Raw genomic sequence first — 17760 nt, 5'->3', positions numbered from 1 at the left:
GTGCCCCGCCCCCCACATCGCCAGCGTATTCGGACAAAGGCCCCTCAGTTACTGCACCTGGTATTCCCAGGCGGAACCAACCAGGCCAGAACCTGCCCAGCTTCCGAGATCGGACGAGACCGGGCGTGTTCAGGTCGGTATGGCCGTAAGCCCAGCGGGCCCCGTCCCCCCAATAGTACACCGCCTGGCACACTGACCCTGCAGAATAGGCAGTCAGCATGGCCGTAAGCACACAAAAAAGGTTAACCAACGGAAGCAGGCAGCGCACCGGGGAAAAACCAGGCAACAGGCTGTTAACCCTAGCCTGGAGACTGCGGACGAGACAGGCGCCAGAGGGGACAGCTGAACACAGCCGCCCCGGCGGAAGGAGCGTAAGCTGGCGGTGTTGCATGACCAAGCCTCCATTTAACAACCCCCACCCAGAGGGGTCGAGGCAGAGAAGGCTGACACGATTGGCAGACGTCATGAACGTGCAGGGGCACCCTCAAACGGTGAACCCGGGAGTTGACACTGCTCCAACACACCAGGGAATCAACCACCTCGGTGTTACCCAATGCGGTGGTTGTTCCTATAACCCTTCAAGAAAAAACTCCAAAACACACCTGCGGGTATACACCGGCTATACCGCAGTACAAGTGTTCCAGTTTCCAAAAAGGGTTAACCCAGGCCTACGGGTCGCAAACATCACTTCGGACCGGGCCTGGCGGTACGGGAAGCACAGGGTCACCAGAGGAGGTCAAAAAACCACCCCCACAGGCCCCTCTTCGCCATGCGTGAGAGAGGAGCGAAAAATAATGGAGAACCAGCCCCTAAGCACACCGTACCTGGTATTCCCCGGCGGTCTCCCAACCAAGTACTAACCAGGACCAACCTGTGTAGCGGCCGAGATCCGACGAGATCGAGCGCGTACAGAATGGCATGGCTGTAAGCCATGACGACAGTGCTGAGTAAAAAACATACCCAACCAGGGTCTCCATAGCGCTTAACCCTGTGACACCCAGACCGACCTGGCATTTTTCCCCCTGAAAAAAGCCCAAGTCCCTCAGGGTACCAGAACAGCAGATCTGCATCCCCGGCGGACAACGGGTTCAACTGATCTGGACCAGCGTGACCAGAACCAGTCCCGTGCCCTAACCACGCCGACATGCCTACTCCAGGAGAAGGGCAGATATGCGTGTTGATCTTAACATGAAAAGAAGGCGCCACCCAGACGTCGGGACGAACCGCGCCTGGTGGCCCACCCCAAGGGCGTGAGACCCCACTACATATGTTCAGATCCATCCCGTCATCATCCCCCAGACATGAACGAGAATCCGTCGACAACCCACCCAGGTCATGGGATGTGGTCGCCGGAAGAGGAAAAAACCCCATCTCAGTTGCTTTATAAAAACGCTGTTTCAACCACAAGCAACTAAGGCGTGCCAGTCAATCGCCTGTTTACAGCGAGCTAGCACTATACGTGCGTCGGGACACACCCCCATCAATGAACAGGCTATTTAGACCTGTCATTGAATCCCCAAGGCGCCCAGGGGAACGACAAGAGGGGTGTGACACTCCCTAACTCCAACACTTCTGGAATAGAAAGAAGGAAGCATCAACAGTATGTATCCCAGTCTACACAGCCGGGGTAAAAAATGTTCACATTTTTACATCCCACCACCCTCCCATAGGAAAGAGACGGGGATCCCCAGAGAGACTTCCCACGCGAGCTGTACAGATTGAAAAGAATATATTGCACCTTGAGCCATGTAAAAAAACGGTTTTAGGGCCTCCGGGGAAGAGGCACCGAACCCATACACACTCAATAAACGAATTGAATCGAATATACATACAATAGAAAAGGACCCTTCTAGAGGGTCCACTCACTTTGACAATCTGAGGAGGAAGGCTCTGTACTCTGATGGAGGCTTCCTCACATGGAAGAAGGAGTCCGAACTCACAGAAGGCCTGAGTAGGCGCTTGGTGAGGAGGAGCCCTGACCACCCCCCCTGAAAACAGATCCATCACATGGACCTGAACAGCACACGGAAGTCCTACCAACAGAGACGCGCACGGTGACGTACTCTATGGCGGGGGAATTCCTGCGGTGCACACGCCCAATATACCAGGCCGTGGGACCAGGAACTCCCTCCCCCCCCCCCCCCCCCCCCCCGTAACGTGCCGAACCGCCACGTGACGGGAACCTTGAAGGACAGGGGGTGTACCCCTGACCGACAAAACAATGGGGAGAGGAAAGGTTACCAGTTCACCCCTTTACGACCCCACACCCATGATACGACGTAACGACAAAAAGAGAATATGACACAGTCATAGTCAGCTCTATGAAGCGTTTCACAGCTCCACACAGCGCACGAGCTAACCTGCTATCTGATTTTTACTAAGGAAAAACACAGAATAGAGAGGGCTCTAAGAACCCCGGTCCAACATACACATGTGCTTCTGTGGCCAGTACAACCCAGTTGTAGGTCACATGACACACACAACCCATCATCACCTACAAAAAATGGCAAAAACACTCAACAGAGGAACGCCGTTTCTTTCACAATGAGAGAATACATCATTCTTGATTAGTATCGACCACAGGCCTTGCTAAGCACACATGACAGCAACCAAACCAATTTCCCTTTAGGAAATACGTTTCTCCAGCAGATTTAGCACAACCTCAGCAATCAAGCTGAGAGTTACATCGTATCCCTACCACACAAAAGACACAATTAATGCACAACATGTCTGATAGGAGGTGATAAAGTCCCCAGGGAACCGGGGGGGGAAACACAATCCTCCTATTTTACCCTCAATACGGCCAGTTAAAACAGGAAAACCTGTTAATGTGTGAACTCACTGTTCATTGTCATTACAGTCTGAGAAAGAACATTCTTTTACTCACTCGTCACCAAGCATAGCTTCATAGGTTAGTTGCCTTAGTAGTGAGTACACGGTACACATAAACACCATGATGTTTCTCACACAACAACCAGATCAATACATCACGACCTGCACGGAGAAGCTAACTGCCAGTGAAAAAACAGCTCACACACAACCCGCAACGTATCTCAAATGCATTGCAACAACACACGTTTTGGGAAAAAACACCGTTATTCACAATACATTTAGCAAGGTAAAACCAGAAGACGTGTTATGAGGTCTGGCCAACCCCGTACCTGCCCGGAACGCAGATCAGCGAAGTGCAGTCACAAGCCACCGTAGAACACAGCCGTCCCGTGTTGTTCGATCCGGGCAGCGTCGCCGCTCCACCAGTCGCTACAGTCCTCTTTGTTGACGCAATCCCCGTCTAGGCTCAGGCAGGGTCGACGAACATCCCCTGTCAAGGATGACGTCGTGGTCAAGAGTGTAAAACATGTTAAAAATCAAAGCACGTTCAACAGAATAGCATCAAGCTAACGGCTGCTCCAACCGTTCGGGTGCTATTGCTTCCGCTCGCGAGACGCCGATCTACGACGCACGCGATCAGGAGCGAGCTCCCGGCGGCGCGCGAGAAGCCAAGCTACCCCGCGCCAGGCCACCGACCGGCTAACCGTAAGCTATGAACATGTAAACAATGACATAACACTCACCCAGACAGGCCGCCGTTCTGAACACTCCTCACTTTTTAAGAGAAAAGAGAAAACAAGACGTCAACACCGCTTCACAACGGTGACATTAACACGTCCGGCGGAATCAGCACAGTACCAACTGGCCTGTATAGCTGACTTTGAACATGAATCTGCCGCTATCGCACATTACATGCACATATCCCCTCGTGAAGGAATACTCTCATTTGGATATGAAAGATGGGGTCTTAACACGGTGACAGAGAGAATCCACTCGTCCAGAACACACAGGGATCACCAGTGTCAATGGTCGCAGCCCACTAGTTAAAACTATAATGGTCGCCAGACCAAGGCCTTCTGTCGCCTAGACGGCTAAACAAAGGACCCTAGCCTGGGGCCGGTTTCCATAAACTTTGTCAAGTAGCCCCCATAGCACTAACAGACAAGTGGAGCCCGCCAGCAAACACTACTCACCCAACCTGGAACGCACCGCTCCTCACAACAGCGGCATGTCCGACAGTTCAGCTGTGGCCTGACAGGTTTCACCCCAACAAACACAGCAAGGAACTGCAGTTGAGAAGCATGCAGCGGCGTGCTCCCAATACGAAAACCGGTGGAGGGTTTGTAGAATGATCATCATCTTCTAGACACTCCAGTACGAAGACAATATCGCCGTATTTTCTCGAAAATAGTGAGAGAGAAAATAAAGATATGATGTCAACGTATCCTTGTTTCCCAAGCTGTTCCTAATCCAATTTCTTCCATCATGGTGTCAAGTGTGGGGATCTACCGAGGCACCTCTTCCTTGTGGTGAAAGCGAGAAGGAGGAGAGCAGGTGACCACACACCTGCTTATGAAGGTAAGCTGATGAGGGGTGTGGTCAGACTAATACTGGTATTAGAGGTACATTTGTGGTTTATTCAGTACGCGTGCACGTACGCGAGATAGTGCAGTAGCGATGCCAAGCTAAGCCACTAACGATACAGAACCCTCTGTAGTGTGGCAGTGAAAGGGTTAACCCTCTGTAGTGTGGTAACCTTCTGTAGTGTGGTAGTGAAAGGGTTAACCCTCTGTAGTGTGGTAGTGAAAGGGTTAACCCTCTGTAGTGTGGTAGTGAAAGGTTAACCTTCTGTAGTGTGGCAGTGAAAGGTTAACCTTATGTAGTGTGGTAGTGAAAGGGTTAACCCTCTGTAGTGTGGTAGTGAAAGGATTAACCCTCTGTAGTGTGGTAGTGAAAGGTTAACCTTCTGTAGTGTGGTAGTGAAAGGTTAACCTTCTGTAGTGCGGTAGTGAAAGGTTAACCTTATGTAGTGTGGTAGTGAAAGGGTTAACCCTCTGTAGTGTGGTAGTGAAAGGGTTAACCCTCTGTAGTGTGGTAGTGAAAGGTTAACCTTCTGTAGTGTGGCAGTGAAAGGTTAACCTTATGTAGTGTGGTAGTGAAAGGGTTAACCCTCTGTAGTGTGGTAGTGAAAGGTTAACCTTCTGTAGTGTGGCAGTGAAAGGTTAACCTTATGTAGTGTGGTAGTGAAAGGTTAACCTTATGTAGTGCGGTAGTGAAAGGTTAACCTTCTGTAGTGTGGCAGTGAAAGGTTAACCTTCTGTAGTGTGGCAGTGAAAGGTTAACCTTATGTAGTGTGGTAGTGAAAGGGTTAACCCTCTGTAGTGTGGTAGTGAAAGGTTAACCTTCTGTAGTGTGGCAGTGAAAGGTTAACCTTATGTAGTGTGGTAGTGAAAGGTTAACCTTATGTAGTGCGGTAGTGAAAGGTTAACCTTATGTAGTGTGGTAGTGAAAGGTTAACCTTATGTAGTGTGGTAGTGAAAGGTTAACCTTATGTAGTGTGGTAGTGAAAGGGTTCAACATGTTGATGACCGGTCTCTCTCTCTGTCTCTCTCTCTGTCTCTCACTCCGTCTCTCTCTCCGTCTCTCTCTCCGTCTCTCACTCCGTCTCTCTCTCCGTCTCTCTCTCCGTCTCTCACTCCGTCTCTCTCTCCGTCTCTCTCTCCGTCTCTCCGCAGCAGCAGAGAGTGCTTTCCAGGAACCCAGAAGACCCCCGACAGTGGCCACGCCTCTCAGGACCCCAAATCTGAAAACTCGTCCAATCAGAGCTCTCCTGAGGTGCTCACCACCACTAAGAACAGGTGTGTGAACAATAGATTGGATACAGTCACATGACACGATGTTGATTATATTGATATTAATAATAATAATAATAATAACTTTATTTGTATAGCACCTTTCATACAGGGGATTGCAGTTCAAATTGCTTTTTTACGTCAGTAAGAAATAAGACATAAAATCAGTGTCAAACGCAGCAAGAGCAAAGCATAAAGTGGGATAAAATGATGCAGATATATTAATCAAATCATATCAGAACCTCACGTTCCAATAGGTTTCTTATATTGATGTTAAGATAACTGGCTCCTGCTCTGCCACTGTGTAGGATGTTCCTGTGGGAAAGATACAACTATAGGTGTGGCTATAGGGCTGGGATTTGGGCATTTTATCCACGATACCAGTTCCACGATACCAGTTCCAACACTTTGGAATTAACGATGTATCTAAACCGGTGCTTCGTTCAGTAACCTTCGTTGTTGAACGAAAGAACACGTAACATTGGTGCGATAGTGCTACTCTTCCTCTTTGCTTTATCTGCAAATGTATGTATTTATTTATTTATTCATTTATTTTAAAAAGCCATTTATTGTTGGGAACATGAGCTCACGATGTAAGAATCAAAACATTCTGAAGCTTTCTAATACCTGCCAACGTCGTTGACGCCGTTTCAAATTGGTATTCTGACACCAGAACTCGGTGCTGATGGGTTTGTGGAAACTCAGCCCCCCGGGTGGTGGCTGTACTGGAGAGCGGGGGGTTAATCCAGGGTGTGGTGGCTGTACTGGAGAGCGGGGGTTAATCCAGGGTGTGGTGGCTGTACTGGAGAGCGGGGGTTAATCCAGGGTGTGGTGGCTGTACTGTAGAGCGGGGGTTAATCCAGGGTGTGGTGGCTGTACTGGAGAGCGGGGTTAATCCAGGGTGTAGTTCTTGTCTCTGTGGCAGGGCCCCGTCCATCCCAGAGGGTCACGACCTCCTCTCACGCTCCTCCTCCAACGCCAGCAGCTTCGCCTCCGTGGTGGAGGACAACGAGACAGAGGCCACGGAGGACTATGACACGGGCATGGTAAGTGGTGCGGTGTGTGTGTGTGTGTGTGTGTGTTTGTGTGTGTGTGTGTGTGTGTGTGTGTGTGTGTGTGTGTGTGTGTGTGTGTGTGTGGTGTGGTGTGGTGTGGTGTGGTGTGGTGTGGAGAGAGAGAGAGATAGGCTGACTTGTTGTACAGAACTTAAATTGCTTTGGATGAAAGCGTCACCTAAATGTAAATGTAGAGGGAGGGAGAGAGAGGGAGAGAGAGAGTTTTGAAACACCAACAACAAACCAACCACAAAGTTGTCAGCTCAGCTCATCTGCTACTGCAGAGCACAACACTCCTTTATGCGCCCATATATCAATGAACTATGGAAATAAGACCCGTTTCCATTCCCAATGCACGAGAGATGTCCAAAATATCCCCAATCAGAAACACATCGTCACTGACCAACCTGTCAAGCACACAATAGGTCTGGTCACGATGGATCACCTGCCCCATTACCTCTCTCAGCCTGGTAGCTAACACCTTGGAGAGGAGCTTGTACTCGGTACACAAAAGTGAGACAGGCCTCCAGTTCTTGATCTCCTTTAGAGCTCCCTTCTTTGGCAATAAGGTGTGTTACTCCTTCCAAGCACTGCAGACACAAGTGGTTTCCTTTCGACGGGTTTATTAAAGGCTTGGTCCTCCAATCCACCGTGAAAACTTAAACAGAAACATACGTCGCGTCAGGTCAACACAAACAATAATATACACGGTATGAAAACAACACATCAGAAAAGTAAAATACAAACAAACATTAAATACCTCGTTGGCTGCATGCTACATAAAAAGGGGTCTTATTCTTCTGTTCTTGGTAACAGTCTTGATAGTGGTACACTACACATAGTGGTACACTCTTAGAATTTAGAGAGCCTGTACAACTCGTCTCTGACCATTCCTGCCGCTTGCTCGCAGGTGTCTTAATCAGTCCCAGTCTCAGACCATCCCTGCCGCTTGCTCGCAGGTGTCTTAGTCAGTTCCAAAGGTAAAAACGCGACAGCAGCCTAACGGGACACCATATATGACCAGACGTCAAAATGAATATATTATAAATTGTAGCAAATTAAATAATAAAGAAAATAAGAAATGAAACATAAATACATTCTCAAATATTACACTTACAAACTGAAATATCATATGAATGATGAAACCATATAATGGCCACAGTTACAAGGTGAGTACTGCCCTCTTGCAGCTCAGTGGCAATTATGATGAATTGAAAATGGGGGACCCTGATGTAAACAAGACGAAAGTCTTTCTCTGGTCTGCACCCCTTAACAATTGTGTGTATTGAGATGTACTGTATTGTACCCATTCTGCAATCTGTTAATACAATTTTCAATCAACCAATCAATCAATCAGCTGTCCTCCAACAACACTGTCCCTGAGCACCGTCAGGAGATCCTCCCCCATCACTGTCCACAGGTAGTCCAGTCCATCTATACCCTTGTCCATGCTCTGCAGAGCAGTATGGAGCTCACCAAGAGACACTTCTGCCTCCAGCTCTGCAATGGACTCTTGTTCTACCTTTGGTAGGCCTTCATGGAACCCATGTGATTCCTCCTGCTCCTCTCCAAGTTCAGACCGGAAGAGGCTACTATAGAATCCTACAGCATGCCTTCTGATGCCAGTGGACTCAGACAGTATCTGACCTGTGTCTGAGCACATGCTGTGGATGAGCCTCTTCTGACTCTTCTCCTGACCGAAAAAGAAACGGGAAGATGCATCCATCGCCGAAATGTTTCTGAAACGTGAAACAGGCCCACACCTGCGGTCCTGAGCATGGTGACTAGCAGAACTGGTGGGCGGCTACTCGCTCCCAAACACACTAAACACTAACTTAACGACAAACAAAACGTACATATATAATAGACACACAGACAGAAGATAGAAATTACTTTCAGGAAGTCTTTTCACTCAAACCGCAGCCCTCGCTCATTCGACTCGCTCCAAACACACGCATGCGCACAGAGAGAGCGAGAGAGAGAGAGAGAGAGAGGGATGCTGACTTATTGTACAGAACTTAAGTCGCTTTGGATAAAAGCGTCACCTAAATGTAAATGTAGAGCGAGGGAGGAAGAGTGAGAGAGAGTGTAGGGAATGTGGATAGCAGGGTGTGTGAGAGAGAGAGAGAGATGTATGTATGTGCATGCACGTGTATGTATCTGTGACAAAGGAGATGACCTGTATGTACGATTTGTACGTATAATTAATATCTACCTGTCTGTTAATATCTACTTCTGTTTAGACAGTCATTCAGAATTGATTGCATTGTTTGACTCACTGTCTATTCTATTTTATTCTATTTGACTCACTGCACTATTGCACTATTTTGCTTCGTCCGCTGTATTTTTCTCTTTTATTACTGTCTATTTTAGACAAACCATAAAGAAAGAGGCCTATTGGGATGTTAGATCCTAATGTGAAGAACTGTGATTTAATGCTCTATTTTGACGATGTCTTTTTGCTACTGTGAAGCACTTTGAGCTGCAATTCTTGCATGAAAGGTATACAAATACAGTTTATTATTATTATTATTATTATTATTATTATTATTATTATTATTATTATTATTATTATTATTATTATTATTATTATTATTATTATTATTATTATTATTATTATTATTATTATTATTATTATTATTATTATTATTATTATATATTGGGTGTGTTCCCCAGGAGAGCCTGTCCTCGGCGGGGACGCCCCACAAGAGAGACTCCTTCACCTACAGCACGTGGCTGGATGAGAGCGTGAGCAGCACCAGCACCCCCAGCCGAGGCAGCTCCCCAGGTAAGAGAGGGAGGGAGAGGCCAGCCAGGAAGGGCAGGGAGGAGAGCCAGGGAGGGAGGGAGGAGAGCCAGGGAGGGAGGAAGGAGAGCCAGGGAGGGAGGGAGGAGAGCCAGGGAGGGCAGGGAGGAGGAGCCAGGGAGGGAGGGAGGAGAGCCAGGGAGGCAGGGAGGAGAGCCAGGGAGGGCAGGGAGGAGGAGCCAGGGAGGGAGGGAGGAGAGCCAGGGAGGGAGGGAGGAGGAGCCAGGGAGGGAGGGAGGGGAGCCAGGGAGGGAGGGAGGGAGGAGAGCCATGGAGGGAGGGAGGAGAGCCAGGGAGGGAGGGAGGAGAGCCAGGGAGGGAGGGAGGAGGAGCCAGGGAGGGAGGGAGGAGAGCCAGGGAGGGAGGGAGGAGGAGCCAGGGAGGGAGGGAGGAGGAGCCAGGGAGGGCAGGGAGGAGGAGCCAGGGAGGGAGGGAGGAGAGCCAGGGAGGGAGGGAGGGAGGAGAGCCAGGGAGGGAGGGAGGAGAGCCAGGGAGGGAGGGAGGAGAGCCAGGGAGGGAGGGAGGAGAGCCAGGGAGGGAGGGAGGAGAGCCAGGGAGGGCAGGGAGGAGAGCCAGGGAGGGAGGGAGGAGAGCCAGGGAGGGAGGGAGGAGGAGCCAGGGAGGGAGGGAGGAGAGCCAGGGAGGGAGGGAGGAGGAGCCAGGGAGGGAGGGAGGAGAGCCAGGGAGGGAGGGAGGAGAGCCAGGGAGGGAGGGAGGAGAGCCAGGGAGGGAGGGAGGAGAGCCAGGGAGGGAGGGAGGAGAGCCAGGGAGGGAGGGAGGAGAGCCAGGGAGGGAGGGAGGAGAGCCAGGGAGGGAGGGAGGAGAGCCAGGGAGGGAGGGAGGAGAGCCAGGGAGGGCAGGGAGGAGAGCCAGGGAGGGCAGGGAGGAGGAGCCAGGGAGGGCAGGGAGGGAGGGAGGAGAGCCAGGGAGGGAGGGAGGAGAGCCAGGGAGGGAGGGAGGAGAGCCAGGGAGGGCAGGGAGGAGAGCCAGGGAGGGAGGGAGGAGAGCCAGGGAGGGCAGGGAGGAGAGCCAGGGAGGGAGGGAGGGAGGGAGGGAGGGAGGAGAGCCAGGGAGGGAGGGAGGAGGAGCCAGGGAGGGAGGGAGGAGGAGCCAGGGAGGGAGGGAGGAGAGCCAGGGAGGGATGGAGGAGGAGCCAGGGAGGGAGGGAGGAGGAGCCAGGGAGGGAGGGAGGAGGAGCCAGGGAGGGAGGGAGGAGAGCCAGGGAGGGAGGGAGGGAGGAGAGTCAGGGAGGGAGGGAGGAGGAGCCAGGGAGGGAGGGAGGGGAGCCAGGGAGGGAGGGAGGGGAGACATGGAGGGCAGGGAGGAGGAGCCAGGGAGGGAGGGAGGAGAGCCAGGGAGGGAGGAAGGAGGAGCCAGGGAGGGAGGGAGGAGGAGCCAGGGAGGGAGGGAGGAGGAGCCAGGGAGGGAGGGAGGGGAGCCAGGGAGGGAGGGAGGAGGATCCAGGGAGGGCAGGGAGGAGAGCCAGGGAGGGAGGGAGGAGAGCCAGGGAGGGAGGGAGGAGAGCCAGGGAGGGCAGGGAGGAGAGCCAGGGAGGGAGGGAGGAGAGCCAGGGAGGGCAGGGAGGAGGAGCCAGGGAGGGAGGGAGGAGAGCCAGGGAGGGAGGGAGGAGGATCCAGGGAGGGCAGGGAGGAGAGCCAGGGAGGGAGGGAGGAGAGCCAGGGAGGGAGGGAGGAGAGCCAGGGAGGGCAGGGAGGAGAGCCAGGGAGGGAGGGAGGAGAGCCAGGGAGGGAGGGAGGAGGAGCCAGGGAGGGCAGGGAGGAGGAGCCAGGGAGGGAGGGAGGAGGAGCCAGGGAGGGAGGGAGGAGAGCCAGGGAGGGAGGGAGGAGGAGCCAGGGAGGGCAGGGAGGAGGAGCCAGGGAGGGAGGGAGGGGAGCCAGGGAGGGAGGGAGGAGGAGCCAGGGAGGGAGGGAGGAGGAGCCAGGGAGGGAGGGAGGAGAGCCAGGGAGGGCAGGGAGGAGGAGCCAGGGAGGGAGGGAGGAGAGCCAGGGAGGGAGGAAGGAGAGCCAGGGAGGGAGGGAGGGGAGCCAGGGAGGGAGGGAGGAGAGCCAGGGAGGGAGGAAGGAGAGCCAGGGAGGGAGGGAGGAGAGCCAGGGAGGGAGGGAGGAGAGCCAGGGAGGGCAGGGAGGAGGAGCCAGGGAGGGAGGGAGGAGAGCCAGGGAGGGAGGGAGGAGGAGCCAGGGAGGGCATGGAGGAGAGCCAGGGAGGGAGGGAGGGAGGAGGAGCCAGGGAGGGAGGGAGGAGAGCCAGGGAGGGAGGGAGGAGAGCCAGGGAGGGCAGGGAGGAGGAGCCAGGGAGGGAGGGAGGAGAGCCAGGGAGGGAGGGAGGAGAGCCAGGGAGGGCAGGGAGGAGGAGCCAGGGAGGGAGGGAGGAGAGCCAGGGAGGGAGGGAGGAGGAGCCAGGGAGGGAGGGAGGAGGAGCCAGGGAGGGAGGGAGGGAGGAGAGCCAAGGAGGGAGGGAAGGAGGAGGATCCAGGGAGGGAGGGAGGGGAGCCAGGGAGGGAGGGAGGAGGAGCCAGGGAGGGAGGGAGGAGGAGCCAGGGAGGGAGGGAGGAGGAGCCAGGGAGGGAGGGAGGAGAGCCAGGGAGGGAGGGAGGAGAGCCAGGGAGGGAGGGAGGGGAGCCAGGGAGGGAGGGAGGGCCCTGGAGGAGAGCCAGGGAGGGAGGGAGGAGAGCCAGGGAGGGAGGGAGGGCCCTGGAGGAGAGCCAGGGAGAGCCAGGGAGGGCAGGGAGGAGAGCCAGGGAGGGAGGGAGGGCCCTGGAGGAGAGCCAGGGAGCTTGTATCCTTTCGGCAAGCAACAAGCCCTTCCGCATTGCTCTGATTGGCCGAGCGCGCGCATGAGCCGCGACAAGCTCCTCAGCCAGGCAGGATAAGCTCTGCTTAACGCAATTTATACAAATGGAAGTATTGATTTCGCCGTAACGAATCATTCAAAAAATATACCGTTAACTGGAATATGTTGTTTCTTTACACATATGTTGGATTATGTAATTGGTTTGTCATGACAAACCGATAAAAAATCGCGAATTAACCGGTGGCTACAACAACACACAGTAACTACATGCATCATTGTTTACAATGAACGGTGGGGCTAATCGAAAGGACTGGACACGGACAAGTTAAACTAACCTAAAGTTAGTTGTTCACCAACAATCTACAGACAAACAAACACAGAACCGGACTGTTATATTAAATTAATTGATTGCTGTTTAACTTGTCCGTGTCCAGTCCTTTCGATTAGCCCCACCGTTCATTGTAAACAATGATGCATGTAGTTACTGTGTGTTGTTGTAGCCACCGGTTAATTCGCGATTTTTTATTGGTTTGTCATGACAAACCAATTACATAATCCAACATATGTGTAAAGAAACAACATATTCCAGTTAACGGTATATTTTTGTAATGATTCGTTACGGCGAAATCAATACTTCCATTTGTATAAATTGCGTTAAGCAGAGCTTAGTATTCCTGCCTGGCTGAGGAGCTCGTCGCGGCTCATGCGCGCGCTCGGCCAATCAGAGCAACGCGGAAGGGCTTGTTGCTTGTTGAAAGGATACAAGCAGCCAGGGAGGGCAGGGAGGAGAGTCAGGGAGGGAGGGCCCTGGAGGAGAGCCAAGGAGGGGGCCTGGAGGAGCCAGGGAGGGGGCCTTGAGGATAGCCAGGGAGGGGGCCTGGAGGAGCCAGGGAGGGGGCCTGGAGGATAGCCACGGAGGGGGCCTGGAGGATAGCCAGGGAGGGGGCCTGGAGGAGCCAGGGAGGGGGCCTGGAGGATAGCCACGGAGGGGGCCTGGAGGATAGCCAGGGAGGAGCCAGGGAGGGGGCCTGGAGGAGAGCCAGCGAGGGGGCCTGGAGGAGCCAGGGAGGGCAGGGAGGAGCCAGGGAGGGCAGGGAGGAGCCAGGGAGGGGGCCTGGAGGAGAGCCAGGGAGGGGGCCTGGAGGAGCCAGGGAGGGCAGGGAGGAGCCAGGGAGGGGGCCTGGAGGAGAGCCAGGGAGGGGGCCTGGAGGAGCCAGGGAGGGCAGGGAGGAGCCAGGGAGGGGGCCTGGAGGAGCCAGGGAGGGGGCCTGGAGGAGAGCCAGGGAGGGCAGGGAGGAGCCAGGGAGGGGGCCTGGAGGAGAGCCAGGGAGGGGGCCTGGGGGAGCCAGGGAGGGCAGGGAGGAGCCAGGACCAGGGCTGTAAAAAGTACCCAGAAATTATACTTAAGTGAAAGTATGGGTACCGTCTCAAAATCTTACTCAAGAGTATCTGGCTAAAAACACACTTGAGTAAAAGTCAAAAAGTGTCTACTTTTAAATGTACTTAAGTACTAAAAAAGTTAAAGTAAAAACTTTTTTTCTGACTGTCTATTCTTCTGATACTGTAGCAGATGTTTAATCAAAGATCCCCGCTTTCTTGTCTTGCACAAGGACATCCTTAAAAATAAACAAGACTAGGCAAGCCTATAGTTAAGCCTGGCCAACCACGACACACACACACATACATGTTTCAACAATGGGGAGTCAGTTAGAGACATTCCTTATTGTAGCCCGGCAATAAATAAATAAATAAATAAATAATAGTATATACTGTATATGTAGAAGAAACATACGTTTTAAATTAAACCTTTTCAATGACAATTACGCCACACAACCTGTTTCTAGAACAGCCTCCACCCCATTCAAAACCAAAGCAAAGTTTTCATAATCTAGACCGAGGAAATACAGAATCTACTGAAGTGTACAGAGCATTGACTGGAGACAATGTGGTCTCTCACCTCACACAGGGCCCGGGAAATCCGAATGGGTCAAGGGGACGGACGTCCGCATCAAGCTGGATCGACCGCACGATCACCAGTCCTCATCGGTGAGTCCACTGCTCCCGGGCCCAAACAGAACCTTATTCATCATCAACTACCTCCAAACCCAGATTCTGACGGACCAGATGCTCTGCATGAATAATTTGCTCACCGGGTACCGTGAGCCTCTGGTGTTGACGCTTTGAAACGTTGCTCTTATGTGATTAAACGTGCTGTAAGGTTTCTTTTCTTGTTTTAAATAAGTGTTAAATATAGCTCTATATTCCGACAGCCATCACTGATATAGTGGTATCTTCACTAAATAAATGTTCTGCAGTAAACACAAAATAGATTTTCTGGTATCCCTTCCCACTTCGTCCAATCAGGAGAGAGAACCCTAGATAATTTTTTTTACTTATTTCAAGAAGTCTTGCCAACCCACATTCTCTGACTGAGAATGTTAATTGTTTCAAGCACATTTGTTTTTATTTCTTATTTTGATCAGACCAGTGTGGAGTTCTCTCTCCTGGTTGGATAACGTGGGGGGGGGGGGGATACCAGCACATGTATTTTCTGTGTTTACTGCAGACAGCAGGGACTGGGAAACCCATGTCACTGACCAAACAAAGAAAATGCCACTTACAGCACCTTTAAAGTGCCAGGTGTTGTTGCACTTATTGTCGTTGTGATCGTACTGAAGTGGTACTGTACTGTAGTTATGCCTTAGTTACAACCACTGCTGTATTGTGCTGTACTGCTATATTGCTTCTTGTGTGGTCTTGTTGTTGTTGTTGTTGATGTTTGGTTCTGTTGTGTTCTGTTTTGTTCCTCCTTGCTTTCTGTGCATCTCTATGTGCAGAACTGTTAGCTCCTCCCACCTGGTTATATCGTGGATCTCCATCTTCAGGTTAGCCCTCTCTCTGTACTCTCAGATGCCCTCTCTCTCTCTCTCTCTCTCTCTCTCTCTCTCTCTCTGTCTGGCAGTGGGGTTTATATTTACATGTAAGTCCTGTAGCAACAACCATCAAATGCACACAGCACACACACCCACACGCACACACTCACTCAAACAAACAACACACTGCAGCACCCACTCTCCACACTTTAGATCACACAAACACACTTACACTTTATATTTATTGATAAAGGATTTGCACTACAACTCGTACACCTACTGTGAATTGTACCTAAACTGCACCTCGTCCATTTATGTCTTGCACTATATAGTATTGTATATTAGTACACTGCACAGTATTGTATATTGTATGGTAACTACGTCTACGAACATTGTACATATGTCTAAACTGAACACTGTGACCTCTTTTTTTACTTCTAATTTTTACTATGTTTTTATTTCATACTTATCTTGTCATGCACAGTCTCTGGAGCGCAACAGTAAGAAGCATTTTGTACAAAAGTATTCTGTACTTCTGTATGACAACTATTAAAGAAACTTGAAACTTGAACTTGAAACTAGCAGAGCATGGGCGTCAGACCACACGCTGGATTGTATGATTCTATATAGCTGCTGTCCTTCTATTTAAAAAAAAATAAGTCCGCTTTTCAGGAATCTAGAAAACCAACTTCACTTTCACATTGACACCCATGCGTTTTCCATGTAGCTTCTACATTGGGTCTTTGAAAGGTGTTCATGTTTCCTTAGAGTCATGAAACCTGCTCACAACTCTTTAATTGAAGTTGTGACCAAAATTGGAGATGCAAGGTTTTCGACCAACGGCAGTGATATTCAGAGTTAAAATAAAAAAAAATAAAAAAGCTCTGGCCTCCTAGATTCATTCCCTCAGAAAGGGACACCATCTGGATACCTATTTAGTCTAGTTGACACTTGGCGTGATTCAGCAGAGAATGTTGACACATAGCTAGCATACAGTAATATACAGGTCAGGAGTAAGAAGAGTTATATATCAACTGGCTATCGCGTCCCGCTCTTAGTAGGCAGAGCGGGACGCTCAGCCAGTATCATATAACTAGGGTTATTATAGGATAACCTTACGTTTTATCTTCTAAGAAAACTCTACCCAAATCCTTCATATGTAACGTAATGCGACAGTGGGTCAGGAGGTAGAGTAGTCGTCTGGTAATCGGAAGGTTTCCGGTTCGAGCTCCTCCCGGGCAGCGTGTCGAAGTGTCATTGAGCAAGACACTTAACCCCCTAACTGCTCCCGATGAGCAGGTTGGCACCTTGGATGGTCACCTCCGCCGTCGGTGTGTGAATGTGTGAGTGAATGGGTAAAATGTGAGGAAGAAATTGTAAAGCGCTTTTGGATAAAAGAGATATATAAATGCACCATTTACCACCAAATGCGTTAATTGGCATAACGAAATTGGCATAACGACTAAATTGGGATGGGAGAAAAATACAGAAAAGGGGGAGAAAAAAGTAGATAAAAAAAAAACATTAGTTGACTTTATGAGTTTTCCGGTTAGGTCTTTTTGTACTTTGCATTTAGGGTGTCCTGTCTGTGTACATGTTCTTTCGCGTTTTCGTGCCTTTTTATGTTCTATGTAAATGGACCACAATGGAAACAAGCCTATGACAGGCGTTTACATTTACATTTAGTAATTTAGCTGACGCTTTTATCCAAAGCGACTTACAAGTTCTGTACGACAAGTCATCAAGAAGGGCACAACTCTATCAGCTGAGTAACAATGTTCATCAGAGTGTTGAGTGCTACAGTGTAGGTTAGTTTATTAGGACAAGTGCATGACAGTAAGGTTAGTTAGGGTTAGATTTTTTTTTTTAATTCAGATAATGGTTGAAGAAGTGTGTCTTTAGTCGACGGCGAAAGATTGGACGGGTTTCGGCTGTCCTAACTGGGGTGGGTAGTTCATTCCACCATTGTGCGGCAAGGACTGAGAATAGGCGACTTCTCTTTGATGACCCTCCCCGGAGCTTGGATAGGAGTAGGTCTGAGGCGGCCAGAAGATGCAGAGCGTAGGGGTCTTGAGGGTGTGTAGTTGCAGGGTGTGTAGTTGACATTGTTGTTTCAAATGTTGTTTTACTGTTGTGTCAATAAAGTATTCAATCAATCAATCAATTATCTTGTTCCCAACAGCATTCCCACAAGTCACAATCCCTCCAGGAGACGAGACGAGTGCAGGCGTTCGCCGTGACCAACGACAAGGAGGAGGAGGAGGAGGAGGTGGAGGAGGAGGTGGAGGAGGTGGAGGAGGAGGAGGAGGAAGAGGAGGACCTCAGCCAGGCTGCTGGTCAGTGAGGCTCCCAACGGCCCCTATACTCAGAAGACCCTGGGATGGGGGAGACACACGGAGGAGGGGCCAACTTTTGCACAGTGTTGTTGTTTTTGTTTCACTCGCCTGTTCACACATCTATTGCCTGGTTCAGTTTCTTTTTACCGGATCTTTGTTTTTCAAAAGCACACTTTTTATCTACAAAAGTATAGG

General features: G+C 50.9%; 1 protein-coding gene across 2 annotated transcripts in view; it reads left to right on the top strand.

Moving 5' to 3' along the window:
• rap1gapa (RAP1 GTPase activating protein a) overlaps positions 1-17474 on the top strand; it is a 57921-nt gene extending 40447 nt beyond the window's left edge. For both annotated transcript variants that reach the window (XM_084333202.1, XM_084333201.1), the window contains exons 16-21: positions 5568-5690; positions 6592-6730; positions 9416-9527; positions 14323-14402; positions 15194-15241; positions 17412-17474. In XM_084333202.1, the coding sequence (XP_084189328.1) occupies positions 5568-5690; positions 6592-6730; positions 9416-9527; positions 14323-14402; positions 15194-15202 (463 nt within the window). In that variant the 3' untranslated portion in view covers positions 15203-15241; positions 17412-17474. The remainder of the gene's footprint in view (positions 1-5567; positions 5691-6591; positions 6731-9415; positions 9528-14322; positions 14403-15193; positions 15242-17411) is intronic.
• Positions 17475-17760: the final 286 nt, after the last annotated feature.

The sequence above is a fragment of the Notolepis coatsorum genome, assembly GCF_963971535.1.
Source record: "Notolepis coatsorum genome assembly, chromosome: 17".
NCBI classification, from domain to species: domain Eukaryota; kingdom Metazoa; phylum Chordata; class Actinopteri; order Aulopiformes; family Paralepididae; genus Notolepis; species Notolepis coatsorum.
Note: the sequence above shows the minus strand (reverse complement) of the source record. Positions and strands in the feature narration are given on the sequence as shown.